General features: G+C 42.4%; 1 protein-coding gene and 2 non-coding genes across 7 annotated transcripts in view; 1 reads left to right on the plus strand and 2 right to left on the minus strand.

Moving 5' to 3' along the window:
* The first annotated feature begins 57 nt into the window (after nucleotides 1-57).
* The window catches only part of invs (inversin), a 24,693-nt gene continuing 1,657 nt past the window's right edge, over nucleotides 58-23,093 (plus strand). The window contains exons 1-19 of one of the 5 annotated variants that reach the window (XR_003981099.1): nucleotides 114-182; nucleotides 331-420; nucleotides 714-819; nucleotides 8,555-8,654; nucleotides 9,623-9,700; nucleotides 10,430-10,596; nucleotides 11,688-11,861; nucleotides 12,463-12,630; nucleotides 12,765-12,945; nucleotides 13,594-13,703; nucleotides 14,008-14,179; nucleotides 14,941-15,096; nucleotides 15,195-15,316; nucleotides 16,249-16,356; nucleotides 16,453-16,559; nucleotides 16,633-16,842; nucleotides 18,028-18,230; nucleotides 18,495-19,078; nucleotides 19,633-19,784. Coding sequence is in view for 1 of the 5 variants with exons in the window: in XM_030392991.1 (XP_030248851.1) it covers nucleotides 817-819; nucleotides 8,555-8,654; nucleotides 10,430-10,596; nucleotides 11,688-11,861; nucleotides 12,463-12,630; nucleotides 12,765-12,945; nucleotides 13,594-13,703; nucleotides 14,008-14,179; nucleotides 14,941-15,096; nucleotides 15,195-15,316; nucleotides 16,249-16,356; nucleotides 16,453-16,559; nucleotides 16,633-16,842; nucleotides 18,028-18,230; nucleotides 18,495-18,805; nucleotides 18,846-19,078; nucleotides 19,633-19,784 (2,677 nt within the window). In the remaining 4 variants the exon portion in view is untranslated. Of the gene's footprint in view, nucleotides 183-330; nucleotides 421-713; nucleotides 820-8,554; nucleotides 8,655-9,622; nucleotides 9,701-10,429; nucleotides 10,597-11,687; nucleotides 11,862-12,462; nucleotides 12,631-12,764; nucleotides 12,946-13,593; nucleotides 13,704-14,007; nucleotides 14,180-14,940; nucleotides 15,097-15,194; nucleotides 15,317-16,248; nucleotides 16,357-16,452; nucleotides 16,560-16,632; nucleotides 16,843-18,027; nucleotides 18,231-18,494; nucleotides 19,079-19,632; nucleotides 19,785-23,093 lie in introns of all 5 variants that reach the window. The other 4 variants (XR_003981098.1, XR_003981100.1, XM_030392991.1 and 1 more) reach the window with 4 other exon arrangements.
* trnat-ugu (transfer RNA threonine (anticodon UGU)) lies at nucleotides 20,628-20,700 on the minus strand. Its single transcript has one exon. It is a non-coding gene; the product is annotated as a tRNA-Thr (tRNA).
* trnat-agu (transfer RNA threonine (anticodon AGU)) lies at nucleotides 21,520-21,592 on the minus strand. Its single transcript has one exon. It is a non-coding gene; the product is annotated as a tRNA-Thr (tRNA).

Below are 23,093 nucleotides of genomic sequence, written 5' to 3' on the forward strand. Positions count from 1 at the left end.
GTTTTCGGGATCCCAAAACGGCTGATCGTGTCGACTGGGAGAACTCTAATCATGGCGATTTATTACTTTACAATAGTAACGGGAGTTGTAGTGTTTTGTCAACCAGACTGTGGCGATTCAACGGGACAACTTGGAAGAAAACTTTCCTGAGATTCTCATCTGGAAGAAAAGGAAATTAAACGGTAACTATAACACCGAATAAAGACGAGTGGAAGGAACACTTTATTAAAATGTAATCGCATTAATGTTGTACTCAGTTTATCCACTGTCACAGTTTGTTTGTCTGCACTTCTTTGGTACGTTTATGAATAACTGATTTCTCCAAAACAGGGGGAGTTGCATCATTATGGCTCACTTTTTGCAATACCCTGTTCGACCCATTTTCACCAGTTAGCAATGCCTTGTATTACATGAGACTTGGTGAGTTTGAAAATCTTAAGAAATCTGATGCACAACTCTGCAAAATGTATGCAAATGTTCTCCATAAATCTAACAACATTATGTCCATTGATCGAAAGCAAAGCAAACGACTTAAACAGAGGGTTGTTTCACCTCATCAGACTAGATGAGTAGATTGATGAACAGAAGTAATATGTCACTCTTCCTCCCTCTGCCTGTAATCAGTACAGTAGCAGTGTTATGCTGGCAGTCGTTTGTGTGAACAGGTGGGCTGCTCTCAGTATGTGAGTGATCCTCTTTCTCTGCCCCTGCAGGAGCCAGGATCAGGGCAGGTAGGGGACCTGGACGTGCATCCACCCCCACTGAGGATGCACTGAACTGAGAAACATCTGCTGAAGTGTCCCCCTCAATGCAGCTATGGTAAGAATCCGATACATGGAGAGAGCAGCTCTCCAGATTTGATTTAAGTTTATAAACCCCAGAGGAGTTTTGATTTCTGTACTCATCTGTTGGTTACTTTCGTCTCTCCCCTGCACTACCAGTTGGTAATCCTCTCTCTGGAGCCAAGACCGTTGAGACTATGTGTAACAAACCTAATTGTGTGTGTGGCAACAGCCTAATTGTTAAGGAGATTAAGGTGGAATGTTGAATTGAATCCCAGCATTAATATTTTATGGGCTAAAGCTGTCCATAGGGGGTTCACAGTGTGCGAGCAACGCACAGATGGAGTCAGAGGAAGATTTCTCTCTCACCCTGTATGGATATCAGTGGTGTAGAGTGGAAGGAGCAGAAGGCCCTTCTTAAGTTGTTAATACTAGGAAATAAGCGGCAAAATAGGCATCACAATGTCTTCATCCAGTATTTGATATATGTTACCATTTATCTGCTGAAGTTTGAAATATCACGTGTTGAATTGGTTAGGTGATGTCATTTATTTGTCACATACACATAGGATGTGCAATTTTTTTTTTTAAAGATGTATTGGTATATTGGCCATTTTTCATTTTTTAATACAGTGTAAAAGATGAAGTGACAAAGACGAAGAGAAGAAGGGAAAAAAAACACAGTAACTTCACTCTTGCAATTTAAACAACCCCCCCCCCCCCCCCCATCCCTGCCATGGATTGGTACATTTCACGACACTCGGTCTGTGTACAGGTTCTTCATAACAGAAAAGAAAACAATTATCCTATTTAGAGGACTTTTTTTCATAGTATTGAAAGAGGGGTTATTGAGTATTGTTTTTTTTGTATGGTTGAAGTTTAAAATTATGGTATTATGACAACCTTACTATCTAATCATCCCAGTCCAAGCTAATAGTCTGAACACTTATCCTTCCAGAAACACATTAAACTTAGTTCTTTAAATTTTATTATTTACTTGTGATGTACAAGTCTGCGTCTGAATTAGAGATAAAACTGATCAGAAAAATCAGTGACAAAAGATGTTTGTATCCTCATATCACTCATAACTAGACTTTGACACTGTTTGGATTCAAATGTGTTTATAATTTGTGCTTATTTACATGTATATTAGCAGAATAAATGTTATGTATATAGTATGATGTGTATACATGAATACATGATATAATATCTTTATCTTTATCATTTCATTTCCATAACTTAATGCTATCTATATCTAAAATGTAACAACTATAAGCTGGACGGCCTAATGTGCATTTAACTGTACATGCTCTAAATTAGACACTGGCTCCAAGATAACTCTGCTTACTTTCCAAACTTGCCAGAGAAATCACCGTTTGAGAAGCATATGCTTGAATCACGACTCTTCTCCACAAGAGGACTAATATCCTCTTTATACAAAATCTTGAACAGAAACTTGTCAATTTATGATAGACTATCGATTAAATACAAGTGGGAGACAGACCTAGGTTGTTGGACAGATCCCAAACGGTACTAATTTCCACTAACCATAGACAAATAAGACAATTTAATATCTTTCATCTCACCCCACACAGACCTCATAAGATCAATAGGAATGTCTCTGCCATGTGCCAAAGGTGTAAGGTGAATGAAGGAAAGTTACTCCATATGCTCTGGACTTGTCCCTACCTAGACGACTTTTGGAAGTTCGTTATAGCCACTGTTTCAGACATTATAGAGACCGAAATTCCAAGAGATCAGAAAATTATCATTATACTGCACGTCAGGAGAAAACCTGAAACAGATAAGAGAATTTGGGGCTCATTTTTATCACTACTCCATTCAATTAAACCTCTCAGTTAAGTATGCATATCTACTTGTTGTACCTGTCTCTTATTTTTTCTTTATCTCTAATTAGCACATTTGAATCCAAACAGTGTCAAAGTCTAGTTATGAGTGATATGAGGATACAAACATCTTTTGTCACTGATTTTTCTGATCAGTTTTATCTCTAATTCAGACGCAGACTTGTACATCACAAGTAAATAATAAAATTTAAAGAACTAAGTTTAATGTGTCTCTGGAAGGATAAGTGTTCAGACTATTAGCTTGGACTGGGATGATTAGATAGTAAGGTTGTCATAATACCATAATTTTAAACTTCAACCATACAAAAAAAACAATACTCAATAACCCCTCTTTCAATACTATGAAAAAAAGTCCTCTAAATAGGATAATTGTTTTCTTTTCTGTTATGAAGAACCTGTACACAGGGCTGGTACTGAAAAATGGACAAGACACAAAGCAGAACGTCTAATGTTGGGTTTGAAATCTGATTCTCATCACTTTGGTATCTGTAATACTTTTAAACGTGGATATTGAATGATTTTAAACTTGTGGTATCAAATCAGCATCAAAGCATCGACACTTTTGATAATCACACTGGACAGTGCGTAAAGTTTGTAACATCAAATGAATAAAGTCCTGTAAAGTAATTTCTAAGACACCATGTGATGTATGAATCCACAATCTATCTTAAATTGAACTCTTATGTGTAGTTGAAGCTGTGACAAATTCATATTTTCATTGATGATTGATGTAGCCTATGCATTGTTTTTCAATTAAGAGATTATTTAGTCTATAAGACATCTTTAGGATTAATCACAGATGCTGTTTACAACTCAGCAGAGCGGACTGGGAGATTTTCAAATTGCCAGCGGTCAAAAAACCAAAAGGCCTTCAATCAATTGTCGGTGATTCTAAATGAACACACATTGCCATTTATCTAATAATGACTATTTGGATTAAAAGTAATCTAACAAAGTGAGGAGCAGCATAATAATGTTTTCTTTCCGTGCTCCTCTCAAATCTGGCTGTAAAGAAAGAAAAAGAGAAACCTTAACTGTGCTACCAGCTTATATTTAGTCTTTACCTTGTACAAGGCCAATATAGATTTGTGTATTTGTCTGGATCTGCACCTGTACATGTTGTCTTAAGATGTAATACACAGTGTCCTACCCCACTACATGCAGCACACACCCTACTGCTCTCCCTGCACTCTGAAATCATCCATCCATCCTCTGCTCCTCCTTTTTCTGTTTTTGCCATTTTCTTCCATTTCGCATTGCACTCATTGATTTTTTTGTTTGTTTTTCCAGCTGATTATGTCCCTGTACTCTGATTCGCCGGTGGGCACATTGCTCTCTGCACTTTAATTGGACATTTAATTAGATCACAGTTTTAGTCCAATTAGACTCAGAGGTGTTGGGAAAAGGATACGGAGGGGAGAAGGGGAAAAAGTCCCCAAGCTGCTCTCTGTCTCCCTCCCCCCCCTTTATCCTTCTCCATCTCTCTCCTCCTCTTCTTGCTCTTTTTCTTCGTCTGTCTTTTTCTGTCCGCCATGCTGTCCCCCCCCTCCTGGGGGCGGCTCATTAGTGATATAATGGGATGACACAAAACACACAGCTCCCCTAACTCTCAGAGTGTCTCAAGCAGTGCCTGAGCCACACACACGAGGTGACAGGGACTGTATCAGCTCACTGTTACAGAATTTGTCCGCTTGTTTTTTGGAATGATACTTTACTGAATCCTGCACGCTTCCTCCTGTTTCGTACAGAAGCCATGAAAGGGTACAAGATCGTGTTTTGAAACAGAGTGTTATTAGTGGCTCTGATTGAGCTCCAGCACCGCCTGCCACTCTGCCAGTCACAGTAACATCGACCAGTATGCACACACACACACACACACACACACACACACACACACACACACGCACACACACACACACACGACACAAACATTAACGGCGTGCTGGGTAGAAGCCATCGACTCAGTGGAGTGCTCCAGTATGATATCACTACACCTAATGAGACAAAGATAAGCCTCATTACCAGCAGCATTTGCTTACATGCCAGTCAAATGCAGGACTATTCTACACCGGTTTCAGCTCCCCTATGGTTCATACCCTCTTCCACCTTTTGTTGTCATAGTCCTCACAGGGAGCATAAACAAGACTGTGCCCCAGTGGGCGAAGACACATGGGCAAATGTAAACACACACCCCAGATGTAAGTGGATATGCACACAGTTCTGCTCAGGTGCGAGTCCTAGGAGGACGTTAGTCAATCTCTGCATCCCTTGAGCAGTTACACATCACCTCCTACCCTCCACCCTCAGGAAGGAGATAGAGAACCAGCCTCTACTGTGTGTCCCCTCTCTATACATACTGTGTGCATATATAGATGGTGTGTGTGTGTGTGTGTGTGTGTGTGTGTGTGTGTGTGTGTGTGTGTGTGTGTGTGTGTGTGCGTGTGTGGGTGTGTGTGAACGACAGGCAGTAGGCAGGGGTGTTTTAGCCACAGGCGCCACTACCTGACCCCCGTGGCTGTGAGATTGACAGCTGTGGTCCCGCCTAATTGCATTACTCTCCCAGGTGATTGGCTCTCACCCTGGGGGCTCATTTGTCAGGATGCATTGTAGTAATGATGTAAATTAGCCCATCTATGTGTCACTCAGCCTTCTCCCCCCCTGCTGATTGGCCCTGCTGTGCCCCAGGGCTCGGCCCCCCAGCCGAGGGAGCCAGTTCATTGGTCCTTGGGGAAACAGGAAGTCCCCCAGAAATAGGGCTTTACAGATTGGGCATCCCTGTGGGCTGATATTATCCTTCCTCCCACCTCTTTACCTGTCAGTCAAAACCCACGGACTGATCCCTGCAGCCTCTATCTCTTATCTGAGACACACACACACAGAGACACACACTTAAACATGTAGGTGGTATAGGCACCTGTAATGCCCACATGTTGGCAATGAGCCTAAACACACTCTGTTATAACTCTATAAACTATATAAAGATACACTTGTATAAAAGGTGTGTGTGTGTGTGTGTGTGTGTGTGTGTGTGTGTGTGTGTGTTGAAATAAAGGCCACAGGCTCAGACTTTCTCCCCCACTGCTTAGCCAGCATGCTCCAGCTATGTCCTCTATCAAAAGCAGACAGCGTCACATTGATGGACAGCTAGAGAGACATATTGAGAAACACACACACTCACACACACACACACACACACATACACACACCTCGACTCCCTGGTTTCTTTGCCTGCATCAATTGAAGTGTTAGTTACATTTCGGTGTGTATGCTCTTTCAGCTGAATGAGCTCTGATGTATGTGTGTGTGTCTGTGTGTGTGTAGTTCTTGTGCAGCACTCCTGTTGTGTTGCTGAAAGGTTTCGTGGGAATGTGTGTGTTCTTTGTTGCAGTTATATGAGGCCAAATATGAATAAAGACTAAATAATGTCAGCATCAGCATGAATCAATACTTATACAGATGCACAATCACTTGGTCTGGACCTCAGCCTCTGATCAATAGTTTACTCTGAGTTATTGTCTTCATATTAACAAGTGGAGCGCTCCCCGAGGAACGCGTATGAATGGCTAAATGAGAGCGCTCCGAACCTCTCAACAGGACCTGGTGTTGTTTTTACACCCTCTTTTGTTTGATTTCAGACACTGCATCGCAAAAGGCTTTTTAGCCAAATTTGGATGCACTGTAGGTGTTTCCAAAACACTCAGATCCTCATGAAACTCTAATTGCCCGCTCTTGGCGATATGAAAGTCTCTCACATAGATTCAGATATCGACCTGTGTCCCTCGTGTCAGTGTTTGGCCAAATTATGACTTTTTTTTTCTCCCTTTAAGATTATTCACAAATCAATTCACATTTTTATTGTGGCAGCTGAGGGGGGTTTCATATTGACTCGGAAATGTAGGAAAGGATCAAAATAAGTCAACAAAAGTAAAAGGAAAGTTTGGAATGAGCTCTTGTCAAGACCGAGAAGTGAATATCAGATAACTTCTTCATTTTTTGCAAGAAACATGCAAGTGCCCTATACTTTTTTGAGGAAGACATTTTAATCATGAGAGAAAACCCTAATTGACTGAGGTTTTTTTTTTTTTTATCACAAACTTTATCACAGCTTCATACCATTTTACTTTGTTGATATTTGGGGGAACCTGCCACCTCTGTACCTCTGTAAGAGTGTTCTAGGGACCTTATTTACCTCTGAGAACAGCTTGTTGATCCACTTATGGAAATAATACATATTCCTGAGTTAGCATTGCTGCCTTATTAATTTTGTAAAGTTTGAATTTCTTCTCCAAAACGACATGGTGCCCCTTTAACATTAAAATCAGATATTATTCTCTCTGAAAGTGCGGCTGTGGCATCTCTGCTATTTCCGCATGTGTTAGATATTAGGATTCGCAGACTCTGTGTGTGTGTTTGTGTGCACGTGCATTGCGAACTGAGTAATCACTGTAAATTAGAGATGTTTAGAGATGTTTGTGGTCGATTTTGATAAAGCCCCTGTAAAAACTCTCTCTCACGGAAAATCACTTCCCATGACGTGGCACATGTGCCAAACACACACACACTGACGCTCACACACACCTTTAAGTGCCGCATCTATCATCTCTCCCTCCCGTTCTCCTTTTAAGCGCACACTTTTCCCTACTTTGCAGTAAACATATTAACTAACCTGTATTAAGTCTCCGCCACTGCTTGGCAGAGCGTGAGAAAGCAGCTAGCATGATGGGTAATTGCCGTGCTGCACGCAGTGTCTACAGGAGCACTCTTTATGAGGTGGTGGCGGGTAGAGAGAGGGGGATGAGAGGGAAGGATGGAGGACACCGAAGTGTTCTCCTCCCTTCTCATCATTCAGATTTCTTACTGAGAGTCTAAAAGTTTATTAGAAATCAGACGGCCTATAATTTATCAATATTTCCTATCAGTTGTATTGTATAAAACCTCTTGACGTGAAATGTTTCCGAAGTAGTGATTCAGATCTGTCTGTGTGACTGTTAATGAAAATGTCTTGGAGAAATCTCAGATTGTGGCATGAGTTTGTGCCTCCAGCGTTTATGTGTTTAGGGGCAATAATTGATTTCTGTGTTGTGCCCCGCAGGGCTTGTCCCACATCTCGAAAACCCGCCAAACACACACACACACGCGCACACACTCACAGCTAGGCATGCTGCAGTATTAATGAGACATGAATAAGACATGAAGAGAGACCCCCCTCTTACACGCTCACACAGGGTCTCCCCCTCCCCAGCTGCTTCCTGTCTGCAGATTATCCAGCTTTCACTGGGCTCTGGTTAAGTGGGGCCAGGAAGAGATTTTAGCCCCCTCAGTGGGAGCAGACACACACGGTCACACACACAAGCATGCGCACGCACTCACACATACTCCCTACTGTAAGCAAACATTGGAAAGTATCTATTTATTGTGCGCTTCAGGTGTTTGTTATGTGGCTGAGATATGATCGATATCCAAGCAGGATCATTTATCTTTTCTCCCTTACGCTACAAGAGAAAGAAGTGTAAACTAACCGCCTGAGCTCAGAGTGTACATAAAAACAAAATTTTAACAATTTGTCACAGTTTTAAATAGTATCAGTGGATGTGATAGCTAACTAGTATTTCTTACGAATTTAGGTTTTACGTAGCGACTGGAAGTCATTTTGAGATTCCCAGTTTGAACCTATTTCATTAGTAAAAGCCAATTAAATGTGTCTTATTATAGCAGATAATATGGTATTATGCATGAACCACTTAAGTGTAACTGCGTCCAGTTGTGGGGTGTGCTCGCAGCTAAATGAATGGTAAGGAAACTGTCTAGACTGAGCTTAATGTCACCTTATTTAACACTTGATAAGTAAGCTGAGTGTATGTTGCTGCAGGTTGAGTTGTGACCTTCTATCTGTTTGTGTTGCAGGCCTCAGCGACGTCTGGCCCAGGACCGGCGTCTCTGGGCTCGCAGGTTCACGCTGCAGCTGTCAATGGAGATAGGAGCGCCCTCCTCAAGCTCATCACAGGTAAGCAGTAGGGCAGATAATCTCGATAATTTTTATTGTTAAACTGTAAAATATCCTGCCTCTGTTACATATCTTTGCCACACCACACATTTGAGAAATCATTGCAAAATATGTGTGTTTATATCTATATATTCTGTACGTAAAGGGATATCAGCTGATTTATGAGATCCCAATCGACTGCACCGCATAGGTAGAGCACACAGGGTTCAAGTGTTCAGTTTTCTTGGAACTGTTTATTTGCTGAAATTGAAATGGCTACATTATGGATATAACTTATGTGTCTTCAAGAGTAACTCCACTAATTTTCCACAGTTAAGTGTGTTTACAGGTTTTAGGGAGTCCTACTGCAAACGTGAAAAAGTACTGTAAGTACATCTATGTAATATGAGTATAATATAGGTTGCTTTGTGGGTAATGTAGGCACAAGGTTTTGAAAAGCAGTCCACTGGGCTGCATTGAACTCCTATATATACCACTATATATATACTATACTATACCACTGGAGTCATTTAAAACCCCATGCCTACATTACCCACAATGCAACGTCACCACTTAGTGACATCACCGGGCAATTTGTTAGGCACAAGGATACTCTTATTTAATTCATAAGTTTTAATCCCGGCTGTTTAAGGAGAGGGAATTACATGAATCAAACTGCAAACCTACCTCTGAAATGTCAAAGGTGCACTGTGTTCTCTGTTCTTTATTTTTCGAATGTGAAAACTAATTAACAAACCTGAGAAAATAAATACAGATAAAAGGTGAGTTGTTTAAAGACATTTAAATTCAAAGCTTTACTGGTCAGACATTGTTCATGTTAAAATCTGGCCTTTTTACAAGCCTAGCCCTGCACCAGGGCACCATGACACCCCAAACACACAAGGTACAATCTACATGAATATTTAAGTAATTTGCTGCTTAATCGATTTCTATAAGAAACATTTCTTTGCATTTCCCTTTGTCTGTAGCAAGGTCAGAGGGCAAGGTCAGCTGTAGAAGCTGGTTAGAGTTTCGGGGGTTTGCACTGAGAAGCAACAGCAGAGCAGGTTTGTGTCAGCATGGCAGCGGGAACCACAGTCCCTCATCGAAAGCGCTGTCCAAACTTTTTGGGCATTTTTATATTTAAATATAGAATATGTGACGTTTCTGCATTCAGATGTCTGAAAACGACTAGACGTTTCTTGTATTGTTAAGTTTCGTCCCTCCATTATCCCACGTATTTCAAACACAATGGATATTTGTAATTTGATTCAAAGTACCAGTGTTTCTTTTGGTCGCCTGATACTATAACTACCAGGTGAGAGACAGAGAGTGAAGAGGGAATGCGGCACACATGACAAACATAACGTGAATAAGACCGCTAGCAGCAGAAATTACATACTGTGCATTTCATTTTGAATATACAGAAAATTGAATCTTGGAGAGGGAGGCAATAGAAATAGAGAACATATGTGAAGAACTTCAATTGTTCAATGTGAATTCGCGACTAGAGGTGGTGTGGTCCTCCAGTGTTACAGTATTTTCTTTTGACTTCCAGCTGCTCTGACCTATTTAGAAAGAATGGAAGTGGAATTCCATTAAATTAAAGCAGTAAAAGACTTAATTGTAAAGGACAAGGATATCCTTTTAAAAAACAGTTCATGACATATTCCATCACAAGCCACATAATTGTACCCTCTAATTATAAATGGAACTAAATATTATAAGAAAAATTCCTCTGATGTAAACCTTCAACCTTCTGCCCCTTTTGTTTTTTTAATGTGTGTGTGATGTAGCAGATCCCTCGCTGCGGGACCGTGAGGACCAGTTTGGACGGACCCCTTTGATGTACTGTGTGCTGGCTGACCGCCTTGACTGTGCGGAGATCCTGCTGAAGGCCGGAGCCTCGGTTAACAAGACCGACCACAGCCAGCGCACTGCTCTGCACCTTGCCGCACAGAAGGTTTGGACATCAAATACACAAATGTGTGAAATAGCTATTTTTATGACATTATCTTAATTCACAAGTGTACGGTTTAATAAAGCTGGAATGGATATGAAGCCATGGCAGAGAGAGAAAGTTTAATTGTCCATCAGCTCTAGTAGGAAGCCAGTGCCCCCTAGTGGCTGTAGGTATGGCCTAAGGGCTTGTGTGTGTGCAGAGTTTCACAAACACTCTCTTACAAATAAAAAATTGTTCTGCATGAGGAAGTCGTGGTTCACAGCATTTTGGTTGTGTTCTTTTCACTTCGGTCTAGTCTGAGGAACAGTCAGAGGAGACGATGATAATGACAACACCTTCAGACAGGGTGGTGTGTTCTCTCTCTAGAGGTGTGTATCTGGGGACCAATTGAATGTGCTACTAATAATATCGCTTTACGTCTCAGTTATTTGTTTGAGCCCTTTCTTATGATACAGGATCATCATATCAATGAAGAAAGAGGGGAGGTAATAGGTTATTGGGGTCTGTCTCATAGATTGGGAGTGTGTGTGTGTGTGTGTGTGAGTGTGTGTGTTGGGGGATGCTAGTGATGGGAAGCCCTGTCTCTTTGACATCTGATCAATAAACGGCTGAGACAGGGAGAGAGGCCAGGGATTACCGATCTAATTGGACTGAGAATAGGGAGGACGGCAACACACGCACACACACACACACACACACACACACTCACAGTCTAGATGCATGCTCACACGCGAGATAGATCTGTCAGACTGTGGCTTTGTGGTCACGGGATAGCAAATATACAAAACGCACGTGTATGCGGCCGTGGACACACACACACACACCTGCTGTCCGGCGACAGCTGTCGCAAAATACATCATCCAGCGGCCTGGTGGTGAGCAAACTTCAGGAGGATGATGATGATGTTGAGGGGATGACAGGCCTGCTAATGTTTACCGTTTAACAGCTCAGAGGCAGGAGGAGCGAACAAAGATGGATGACCTGCGGATTGAACCAGACACAGCTGAAAGCCCAGGGAGTGTGTGTGGTTCATGACTAATATCGAGCAGAATCTGTGCTTTTGGGAGCTTATTTCTTGTTTTGTGTTGCAGGGGAATGTGCGTTTCCTGAAGCTACTGCTGTCCAGGCGTGCTAACTGGCTGCAGAAAGATTTAGAGGAGATGACCCCGCTCCACTTGGCCACACGTCACCCCTCCCCGAAAGCCCTCGCCCTGCTGCTCAAACACATCGGACCTGGGGAGGTTGACACGCAAGACAAGAACAAGGTAGTGCAGTGAAGAAAAGCCGTTGGAAGATTGTTTGTTGTCCCAACTGTCCTCAGTCAGAAAGCAGCCAGTCTGGGCATCTGGCCAATAACCTGTAAAAAGATAACAGACTGACTGAGTATAGTTCATTAGAGCAGCAGGAATTTGAGGTCATACGCACAGAAGCACCGAGGGGCTCACTCACACAGCAGCGAACGATTCAACAATCTGAAGCTTTGTCCTGTGTTCTGCTGATAAGACCACAAACACACAAACACACAGTCTCCTCTGTCCATTGCAGCTGATGAGTATCTGACATCAGTAGTTACTTTTGTAATAATCCAATATGCATCATCGCGTCAGATGACAGTGGTTTCAGCAAATCTTAGAATAGCTCAGCAGCCGTCATGGAGACATGTATCTTAGTTAAGATCTCACTGCTGGTTCCTCAATATGAGCTCTGTGCGGTAGTAGCCCTCATATTTCCTGCCCTTATCAAACTGGAGTACTGAACCACAAACCTGGTATCACAACAGCCCGCTCTGTTTTGAACTTCATTCATACTGTTTGTGCGGCTGCGTTCTGTTTATGTCTCTCGCTCTCACACTATTTCTATGTACAGCAAACTGCTCTCCACTGGTCAGCGTTTTATAACCGACCAGAACACGTGCGCCTCCTGATCAAGCACGACTCCAACATTGGCATCCCAGACAGCGAGGGCAAGATTCCTCTGCATTGGGCAGCACACAGTCAGGAGCCCAGCGCCACGCAAACTGTCCGCTGTATACTGGTACACGCTATTGTGCACACACACACACACACACACACAGTCAAATAAATTTGACATAAACATCCTCCATCCTCACCTGTCAGTCTGCATGTCTTTTTTTCATTTCTGTGTTGTGTGTGTGTTATCATGTGAAGGAGGCAGCTCCCACCGAGTCCCTGTTGAACTGGCAGGACTATGAGGGGCGGACACCCCTGCACTTTGCCGTTGCCGATGGTAACGAGGCAGTGGTGGAGGTGCTGACATCTTACGAGGGCTGTAATGTGACAGCTTATGATAACCTCTTCAGAACACCACTGCACTGGGCAGCCCTGCTTGGTGGGTGAACCTGTACCTGTAACATCCTGTATCTGACCTACTGTATTCTGAATGACAGGAATGAATTATTTTTTTTATATATATATATATATATATATATATATATATATATATATATATATATATATATATATATATATATATATATATATATATATATATATGTATGTATATATGTATATATATATATATATATATGTATATATATACATATATATATATACACACACACACACACATACACGGTACAAACTATCACCATTCTTAAGATAATGTACAGAGTACGGTAACTGTAGATTTTCATACCATGGTATACATTAAAAACCAGTACCTTGCTACTAATCTAAACAAATTTAAGCCTCATTGAGCTGCTACCATGACTGCAGACATCATGTTTCTTGGTTCTTAAAACTTGTTTTATAGCACTGTGCGAAGACAAACAGAGCTGTTTGTAATTGTGTAAAGCGTGTCACCTGACTTATGTTGACTCAATGTGGAGTTTTTTGCTTTTCTGTTAACACTTTCGTAAAGTGAAGGTGTGTTTGTAGTAAAATATAATTAAGCTGTTGTTCCAGCTCCTTACTGTGTATATCCTTGTCATTACCTGTCACCTTCACATCCTAGTCATGTAAACATATGTCTTTTCAGGCCACGCCAGAATCGTCCACCTACTGCTGGAGAGAAACACATCAGGCACTATTCCCTCGGACAGCCAGGGAGCAACACCTCTGCACTACGGTGCTCAGAGCAACAATGCTGTGAGACATAAACGCTCGTACTCGTGAAGCTGGAAAACCTGCTGAACCAGCATCATGCACCTTTATTCAAAACACAGTGTCATTGTTAGTGAGATACGCTGTCTCAACCCTGCACGTTCTGCATCCATCTGAGAATGCAGACTTGCTATTTGAGGATTTTCTTCAGATTTTATATACGTCACTATTAAAATAAACTTACTTGATGCTTGATGCTCACATTCAGTCAAAGTGGATGGACAGTGCTTCCCTTTGTACTATATATTACTACACTACAATCATTTTCTTTGTGTGTGTGTGTGTGTAGGAGACAGTTGGTGTGTTCCTGTCCCACCCGTCTGTGAAGGATGAACCTGATCTGGAGGGGAGGACAGCCTTCATGTGGGCGGCTGGGAAGGGCAGTGATGATGTCATCCGCACCATGCTGGCCCTCACCCCTCACATTGACATCAACATGGCCGACAAGTACGGAGGCACCGGTGAGCACCTGAGAAACACGAGGAGCTGAGCTGAGGCTCCTCTAAACTGCTATGACCCACGACCCCACTCATTTCTCTGTGTGGTCTGCTGCTTGTTTGAGTCAGGGCTGATGATGTCACAGGGGATTTCCCCCGAGGTGCTATAGAGACTGTGAGACTGAGTGAGGGAGGGAAGTGATACTGTCAGCAAAATCAGTGTGAGCTCGTTGAATAGACTCCCCCCACTGCCATCATAGTCCTCAGACACACACACATGTAGACGCACATGACTTACTGCCACGCTCTGACCCCGGGCGCTCTTTGGACGTATAATCTCCATGGCGATAGCCCCTCTGCTCAGCCAGGCGGTCATTGTTTATGCATGCATAACATGCAACGGTTGAGTCATGTTAATGAGACGGTGTGAGGGGCAGTGGGGCTGACTGGTGCCCGGATCACTTCCATGCACTTGACTCTATTCTGAACTGTCTGGGGACTGCACAGAGGGGGAGGTAGAGGAGACACGAGGGTGGAAGTGTATCACTCCTCATTAATTTTCACTGTCTGTTTAACCCTTCGTTAACCAGGCTTTAGCCACATCCCAGAGAGGATGAATGAGCAAAGACGAGGCACAGGAGTGCGGAGCAGTGAGGGTGTTTATTGTCCAGTTACATTATCTCAGGGTTGTGTTTGTGTGTGTGTGTGTGTGTGTGCGTGTGTGTGTGTGTGTGTGTGTGTGTGTGTGTGTGTGTGGATGGGTGGGTGGGTATGTGTTCACACAGCCCTCCATGCGGCCTCCCTGTCGGGCCATGTAAGCACAGTGAAGCTGCTGTTGGAGAGGGGAGCGATGGTCGACTCTCTGGATGTGATGAAGCACACGCCGCTGTTTCGCGCCTGCGAGATGGGACACAGAGACGTCATCCTCACGCTCATCAAAGGTGGTTGCAGTTGATGCACGTGCTCAAGCAATCCATTAACTACACATGTTGTGTGTCAGCTAAATGCCTCGACTGACCTGTAAATGTGCTGAATAAAGGTTCTGCACGTGTGGACCTGGTAGATGTGGATGGTCACACTGCTCTGCACTGGGCAGCTCTGGGAGGGAACGCCGAGGTCTGCCAGATACTGATGGAGAATGGGATTAGTCCCAATGTGCAGGTATGAGTGCAACATTTTTACATACATAACATAATCAGAAACTTTAACAAATTGTCCCCTTATTTGCATTCTCTCCTGACTATCAGCAGCTGCCTCTTTGGTGAAAGTGCTTTCAAAGTTTTTGCACCGTCATCGTAGTATATTTAGTAAGATTATGAAAATAAGATTAAGGAGCACTGAGTGTACACGTCTGTACACGCACTGAACACTAGTAAATTCATCGTCTTGATGTAATTTGCTGATTGTTTTAAGTCTTTCGCTTCTTTTTTTGAATTCTTGCATTTTTATTTCTATGTTCTTTGCTTCAAGTTGTGGTTTGTTCCTTTTTCTGTAAAACCCTTTGCTGCTGGCTTGGCCAAGACCCCCCTGTAAAAGAGTTTCTGAGTCTCAATAAAAAGATTCCTGGTAATATAAAGGTAAAAATTTAAAAAATGTATACTTTAATTTAGAGTAACAAAGACTTTATACTACTTTTTCATGTAGTAGTACTCCCCAAGACCTGTAAACACACTGTAATGTGTGAAATTGTTGGAGTTACTCTTTAATTAATTATCAGGAATAGTTGGCAATAGCTGACAGCTAATCAATAAATCATTCCAGCTTTAAAGTGATATGTACTAAATATTAATGCATGAAAGCAATAACTACAACTACTATACATATATTTTAATATAAACGTACACATGCTACGATTGATGGCTGGAGCATTATGTTTTCTTCGACATAGAGGGCTTTCTATCCACTAAACAAGGACTGTAGGTTTGCCCCCACGAATGAGGCGAAGTGTACAGTATGAATCAAAGGATAAATGAGGATTGTAATGTAATGTTCATCTGTGCTGCTTTACGAGCGAATGAGTGTAACACCAGGACGTACCTCATAAATCCTTAGCCACTCTTTTAATCATTGAATATTTTACTCTTTCCGGGCAGGACCAGGCCGGACGGACTCCTCTGCAGTGTGCTGCGTACGGTGGCTACATCACCTGCATGGCTGTTCTCATGGAAAACAACGCTGATCCAAACATACAGGACAAGGAGGTAAAAATGTCCTCCTACACCCTCACATCTGTCCCTGTTAACTGAGATTTTTTGGCCACCGTTTGAATGAGTGCTCTTACTTTTGTGGATACGCAGGGGCGGACTGCTCTCCACTGGTCATGCAACAATGGCTACCTGGATGCTGTGAAACTGCTGCTGGGCTACAATGCCTTCCCTAATCACATGGAGCACACTGAGGAGAGGTGAGGACAAGCAGGAGGAACTGGAGGTGGACGTGGGAAAAACAGATGTATGAATGACTCTCGTGTTGTGCAGGTACACCCCGCTGGATTACGCTCTGCTGGGGGGGCACAGCGAGGTGACTCAGTTCATGCTGGAGCACGGCGCTCTGTCCATAGCAGCCATCCAGGACATCGCTGCGGCCTCCATCCAGGCTGTCTACAAGGGCTACACCGTCCGCAAGGCCTTCAGGGAGAGGAAGCAGCTCCTCATGAGGCATGAGCAGCTGCGCAAGGATGCAGCCAAGTGAGAGATAAGCACACATACATACATGCAGAGCCAGACACTCTCATAAACTCCCCTCTCTTTCGCATTTTACACTTACTTGAACTGTGTTCATCACTCACTCCTGCGTCTGTCTTCGTTATCCATCTCTGTCTTCTTTTATCACCCGTATAGGAACAGTCACACTCTCTCCATATCTATCTTTCTCTCTGTCATTCCTGCACACACATACGTCTTCCCCCTGTCTCCCTCCTTCTGGCTTGTTCTGCTTTTGTCATTTGCTCACCGGTCTCACCTTTATCCTGTCTTACACAATGCTTTTTAAATTCAAACAGAAAGCGATCCCGTTGTCTTTATGTCTGCAATGACAATACCACTAAGAGATGTTGGGGATGGGAAAGTTGTCTGTTTCCACTTTAAGATAAAGTAGTAATAATAACTTTTCTTTATACAGCACCTTTAAGAACGGACAGACAAGCAAAAGCAGGAAAGTCAGGAAGACAATATTACAGAATAAACACTCAACAGTCAAACCAAACCAGGAAGCCTAGTTTAAAGTGAAGTTAAAACAAAGCAAAATGCAAAACACGAAGTGTCTATATGATTAATTATAACTTATAAAAGCAAAAAAGCAGGTTGAATCAAAAGCAATGAAAATAAAGATATAAATAAATAAAGATAAATAAATAAATAAAACCAACAAAGCCTTTGATGAAAGGTCTGCTGTGTCTATATACTCAAAATATTTTGTCACTTCCTGCCTTCTTATTAGATTTTTTTTGTTTCTGATTGAATTTTTATTGCTTCACATCTTTAAAATGAGAAAATACCTGGTGACCTGTGAGAATTGGTCAGTTTGCGTTTGTTTGCAAACTTGATGGTAAAATAGTAACTAAAATATGTCATGTTTAATATTCTCATAATTTCATCTTTGTTATGAACACAATGTGTTTGTCTGTCTGTTTGAACATATAATAACATGTTTAAACAGTTTAAAATGTGAACGATTATGATATTCCGTAGAATTGTGTGCAATAACCCCCATGCTCATCGTTTCATTAACCTATTTTATCAAAAGAAAGTGTCAAAACATTTAAAACAAACCCTCCACAATATTTTTCCGCCTGGATTTCGGCTTTCCAGGCGGTGCATTTCGGACAAACCTGTAAGCCATGATCAAATCTGACGGCTTTTCTTTGTGTTCAGGAAACGAGAGGAAGAGCAGCGGAGGAGAGAAGCTGTGCAGCAAATCTCTCCAGACAAACGGAGGGTCGCTGTGGTGAGAGCCGAGCAGGAAAAGATCTCCTTAGTGAACATGATAGAGGGCTTGTCCTTGAATGAATCAGTGGTGGAAACAAAGAAACCATCCAAAGCTGAACGCACAAAGTGCAAAGAGGACAGACACAAAGGTACAAATGCGCAGAATTTCTTACACTTGTTATGATGAAACTTTTTGGTTGAAAGTTTTGAGAGAGAAATTAGGTTCATTTTTTGCCATTAATCTGAGAATGTTTTGCTAATTTGCACAAAGTGTTAAATTGGTATAGTAAAATGAATGTTTTTGATTTCAATATAATATTTTCTTAAAATACAAAACAGAATTCCTACAATTAAAGACACATAAAGCAGAGAAAATGTTTCCTTTATGATTTCTCTTGATTTCTTTCCCTAAGCCCACAAGACCCGGTCCACCAGAAGAAGTAAAGCAGCTGAACCACATGAGCTTCCTGATGCTTCGAGCCGCCACTGTCATGTGACTGTTGACCCTGTTCCGGATGCTCCCCAGACCACCAGGCTGAAGGAACTTCTTTCTCCCTCCAGCTGCAGCCAGCCTCTCAACCTCAAGCCCAGACCCCCATCCACGCCCAAAGTCAGGGAACGACCTTCCTCAAACACATGCACTCCCTCTACGAGCATCTCCACGACAGACCAGGCTGACGCTATTACCAGAGAATGCATTCCTGTAAAAAAGAGAAACGCTCACATGACTGTGCAGGCTGCCCCCGGCAAGACTGATGCCCACAACCTCTCCACAAAAGCACCGAAACCACAAGGAGCAGACTTCAGAAAAGGCCGCCACCAAAGACCAAACTCACACTTCCTCATTAAGAAGCAGATCATCTTTAGACCACAAAAGCCCTTCGAGAAAAACTGCCACACACACACCCAACCCAACACGCACACACAGGGAACACAACAAAGAGCAGCGCAGGACGAGGAACGAGGCTGCACGCATCATCCAGGGAGCTTGGCGAAGGTGAGCTTGTGTTTGTACCTGGAGGGGTGTTCAGTAGCTGGAGCTTATCTGGCAGTGCCATGTGGTGCCCACATGTGCCCTCTCCCACGTACATGCCAGCCCATTCTCATCTCTCCTGTAACCCCTCCCCCCACGTTTGGTCTGGATGCCATCAACACTTGAGCAATGGGGGGGAGAGCGTGGGAGATGGGTGAGACGAGGAGGCAGGGGACAGACGGGCTGTAATCTAGAGCTTTCATACTGCTTTAACAAGAGGCTAAAAGTTCAGCCGCGCTGCTCTAATAGCTACCAGCAGCCTCTCACACACTCTGTGTTTCTCTTAGAGGTTGCCAGTCCGCCGCAGGAGGCCCTCTGTTTCCATTCAGCTTCACAATTATATTCTGTATGTGCTGCCTATTAGCTGCCTTGAATAAACTCTGTTTACTCTGTTTATCCTCACTGAATATTAGTGTGAGGACTCGCCAGCTTTTAGACCTTTGAACGCAGTCTGAGATTTTTTTATTGAGCGGCGTGCACGTGTATGCCCTTGCATGTGTTCATGTGTGTGTCTGCAGGTTGTGCGCACGCAGACGGAGAGAGGTGAAGGCCTGTGAAGAGGTGGAGCCAAGTGAGTCAAACAACGGCCATCACAGGAAGAAGATGGAAGTCAGAGTTCAGCCCGCTAAACTGTCAGCGAGTAAGAGCTCAGTGCTGCAAAGCATCTACGGTGAGATCATTGCTTCTTTTTTTAAAGGGTGGGGAGCATTATATGTATGATTTTAATGAATCACAGGTATGGACACACATACATTAATTCATAAACATTCATTTCCATTTGAGGATCATTATCTTGCCCAAGGACATCTGACATGCTGCTGGAGCAAGAAAGTAAATCCACAGACCTGATCAGTGATAGACCAGTTCTACCTCCTGAGCCACAACCTGCCAGTCATACTGTATTTACATGATTAAGTTTGAAAGTAGTCCAGAGACATTGCCATCAAACACACTCTGCACCAGTAAGGGATGCAGTACTAATACGTACTAAATTCTATGATATATGTTATTGAGCAGAGCAGTTACAAAGAAGAAGTTTGAAACAAATGACAAAACAGTCCTTGAGAGGGATGCTGCAGTTTGGATGTCTGGCAGTGTAATCATTTATTAATCAGGGTGATGGCTGATTAGCTGAGAGTCAAAATTCGAAGGTCAAAAAGTAAAAAAAAAAATTGGACTGACTGGAGCTGAGATCGAAACAGCAAAGACATTGTCAAATTTGTCAATCACACAGGGGAAGAAGCAATGAAGGGCAGGGACATTTCGTTACATAAAACAAACTAGGAACTATTTTTTAAGCTCACCATTTTTTAAGCTCTCTGATGTGATCAGATTATGTAGGAACATAATAAAATAAATCTTGATAAAAAACACATTTACACATTAAACACAAAGCGTAATAATGTTACATCAGTCAAACTACCTCTTGTGGATCACCTGTGAGTGTCTTTAATCACTGATAGAAGGTTTCAGGTGTCTGTTTGTCTCCACTAAGGTTTAAAAAGGTAAAAACAGGCCCTAATGGGATTTGAACCCATGACCCCTGGTTTACAAGACCAGTGCTCTAACCACTGAGCTATAGAGCCTATGTAAAATACTGATATCAAGTCATGGATTTAAGGACAACACCTTAGACATTCATCACATTCATGGGTGTGGAGTCGCACCAGAGAAACTAGTTACAAGAGTGTACTTAGCTTCACAGCAATCCAGTGTTGTAGCAGTCTCCTAGGCAGCTGAAGGAGATGAGGACTTGTTTTAACACTCTGGAAGACCCCAAATTACAAAGATTGTGATGTGTAAGTGTTTAAATATTGCTTTTCTAATTAATTTGGGATTTCTCGCTTTGTTTCCAATGAGCTCTATGGAGACATTTTATGTTTTTTTCGGATGTTTTTGTCACATCAAGTCTTTTCTTCTGGGTTTGTGACACAAAATTATCCGCCGTTTTACAGCCGCTTTTGTCACAATGTAAGCTTATGGGAAAAAGTGGGGCAATGTAATTACACAATTTGGCCACTAGGAAAGCCGGCTTCAAAGCCTGGCACTCTTGGCGGCTTGATCTAATTCGGTTGTTTAGGAGAATGCTGCAACGTTTTTTGCTGTAAAGCTCCAGAAATGTATTGTTGACTAACTCCAGCTGACTTTCCATGAGCACAGGGGTGAGTCATGAATTAATTAATTTTATTTATTTTTTTGATTCAACTTTTTCTTAAAGTTGAAAAGTACAGAGAGCACCATAAGCAATTTGCTGTTACAAATTCATATTGCACATCATCCTATCTGCAGAACAATGTTAAATCTGCCAAACTACCTCTCGTAGATCATCTGTGACTATCTTTACTTATTGATTGGAGGTTTCAGGTGTTTGTTTGTGGCCATTAAGGATGAAAAAGTAAGGATTTAGGCTCCAATGGGAATTGAACCCATGACCCCTGGTTTACTAGACCAGTGCTCTAACCACTGAGCTATGGAGCCCTATATGTGTTAAAAATAGCTGTTTAATATAAAGACAACACCTTGGACAACCATGGGCATGAAACCAGACTAGATGAACCAGTTACAGGAGTGTCCTGAGCTTGACGGCATAACAGCATACAGCATGTTCTCAGAGGAGAACTTGTTTTAACATTTTAAAAAAGCAACCATTTCTTTTTAAAATGGTACCATACACATCATACAGCATAATCCAAATTGATTTGAAGACAATATTCACAACCTCGGCACTAAAATAACATCTTTTCAAGTCAATTTGGGATCTTAGGGCCTCTGAAGACTTGGCTTACTTCAGATGAGCTGTTTTGGAGCCAGTTTATGTTTTTTTACATTTTAAAACAAGTCCCAATTGGCACAGAGGTGAGAAGATGATGACTGAATTTTCAGTTTTGGGGGATCTTTTCCTTTAAGTTGCAACCCACAAAGAGCAACAGAATGTTCTAGTGTTGATTTACTCTTCAAAGTAGAAGCCTTTCCATCGTAATTTAAGCCACTGCTCTTGAATTACAAACAGATCTGAAACAGACTTAGATTTTGTGGGATTAAAGGAAGAAGCTGGAAATCAGGATGGTTGTCATTCCAGTGTAGAACATGCTGTACGTGAACAGGAACCAGTGTAAATGTCTGGGTGATGCTTCAGCCCACATACCAGGACAGTATCAGCCTGGTTGGCTGTGGGGAACCGGTAGGGTTTCGCCCCACAGACAGGCCTGACCTTCATCACACATCACCAGGTGATGATGGGAGAACAGGCAGAAACCTCGCCGCGCCAAAACATACAAGCACACACGGCGTCTTCGCTCAGACAGACAGATAGACCCACACCCTGTACCCCGGACTCCTCGCTCCATCCCAACCTTCTGACGTGGTTTTCCCCTCCCCCTTCTCACCTCACCTCCCTCTTTCTCTCCTTCTCGCTCTCTGACAGTCCTGGCACTGTGAAAAGTTCAGAGCTGTCAGTGGGAATGTCAGACGACTGCGTAGAGCAATCTACTAAACACACACACATACTACATACACGGTGCCACACACACATTTCATGACACTCATTCTCGTACTATTCTGACACTTGTGACACACAACCCTGGACTGGGTCACACTGCTCCGTTAATCATCATAAACCATATTTTGTAATTGTCTTATTAACTTTATCTCGAATAACTCTTTACGGATCTAAAGTAGCACACATGGAGAGAGTGTAATATATTTTTGCATCACAGTCAACAAAACTACATTTGTCAAAGGTTTGCTCGTGCAAGTTTGATTTTTTTGTTTCTTTTAGATTTCTTATGTGGTTTATACCTTAATTTGATAGTAACAATTGAATACAGATAGAAAATGAAGGAGTGGATGACTTGGAGTGGTAATGCTTGTATGTCAGAGCCATAGACTGTTTTCACACCGGTTGTACTGGTATACCTACATTTTGAATTTAGGTGCATCCAATAATACAGTTTAATTTTACTCTTAAAAAATCATGTAA

The sequence above is a fragment of the Sparus aurata genome, chromosome 17 (assembly GCF_900880675.1).
Source record: "Sparus aurata chromosome 17, fSpaAur1.1, whole genome shotgun sequence".
Lineage (NCBI taxonomy): Eukaryota > Metazoa > Chordata > Actinopteri > Spariformes > Sparidae > Sparus > Sparus aurata.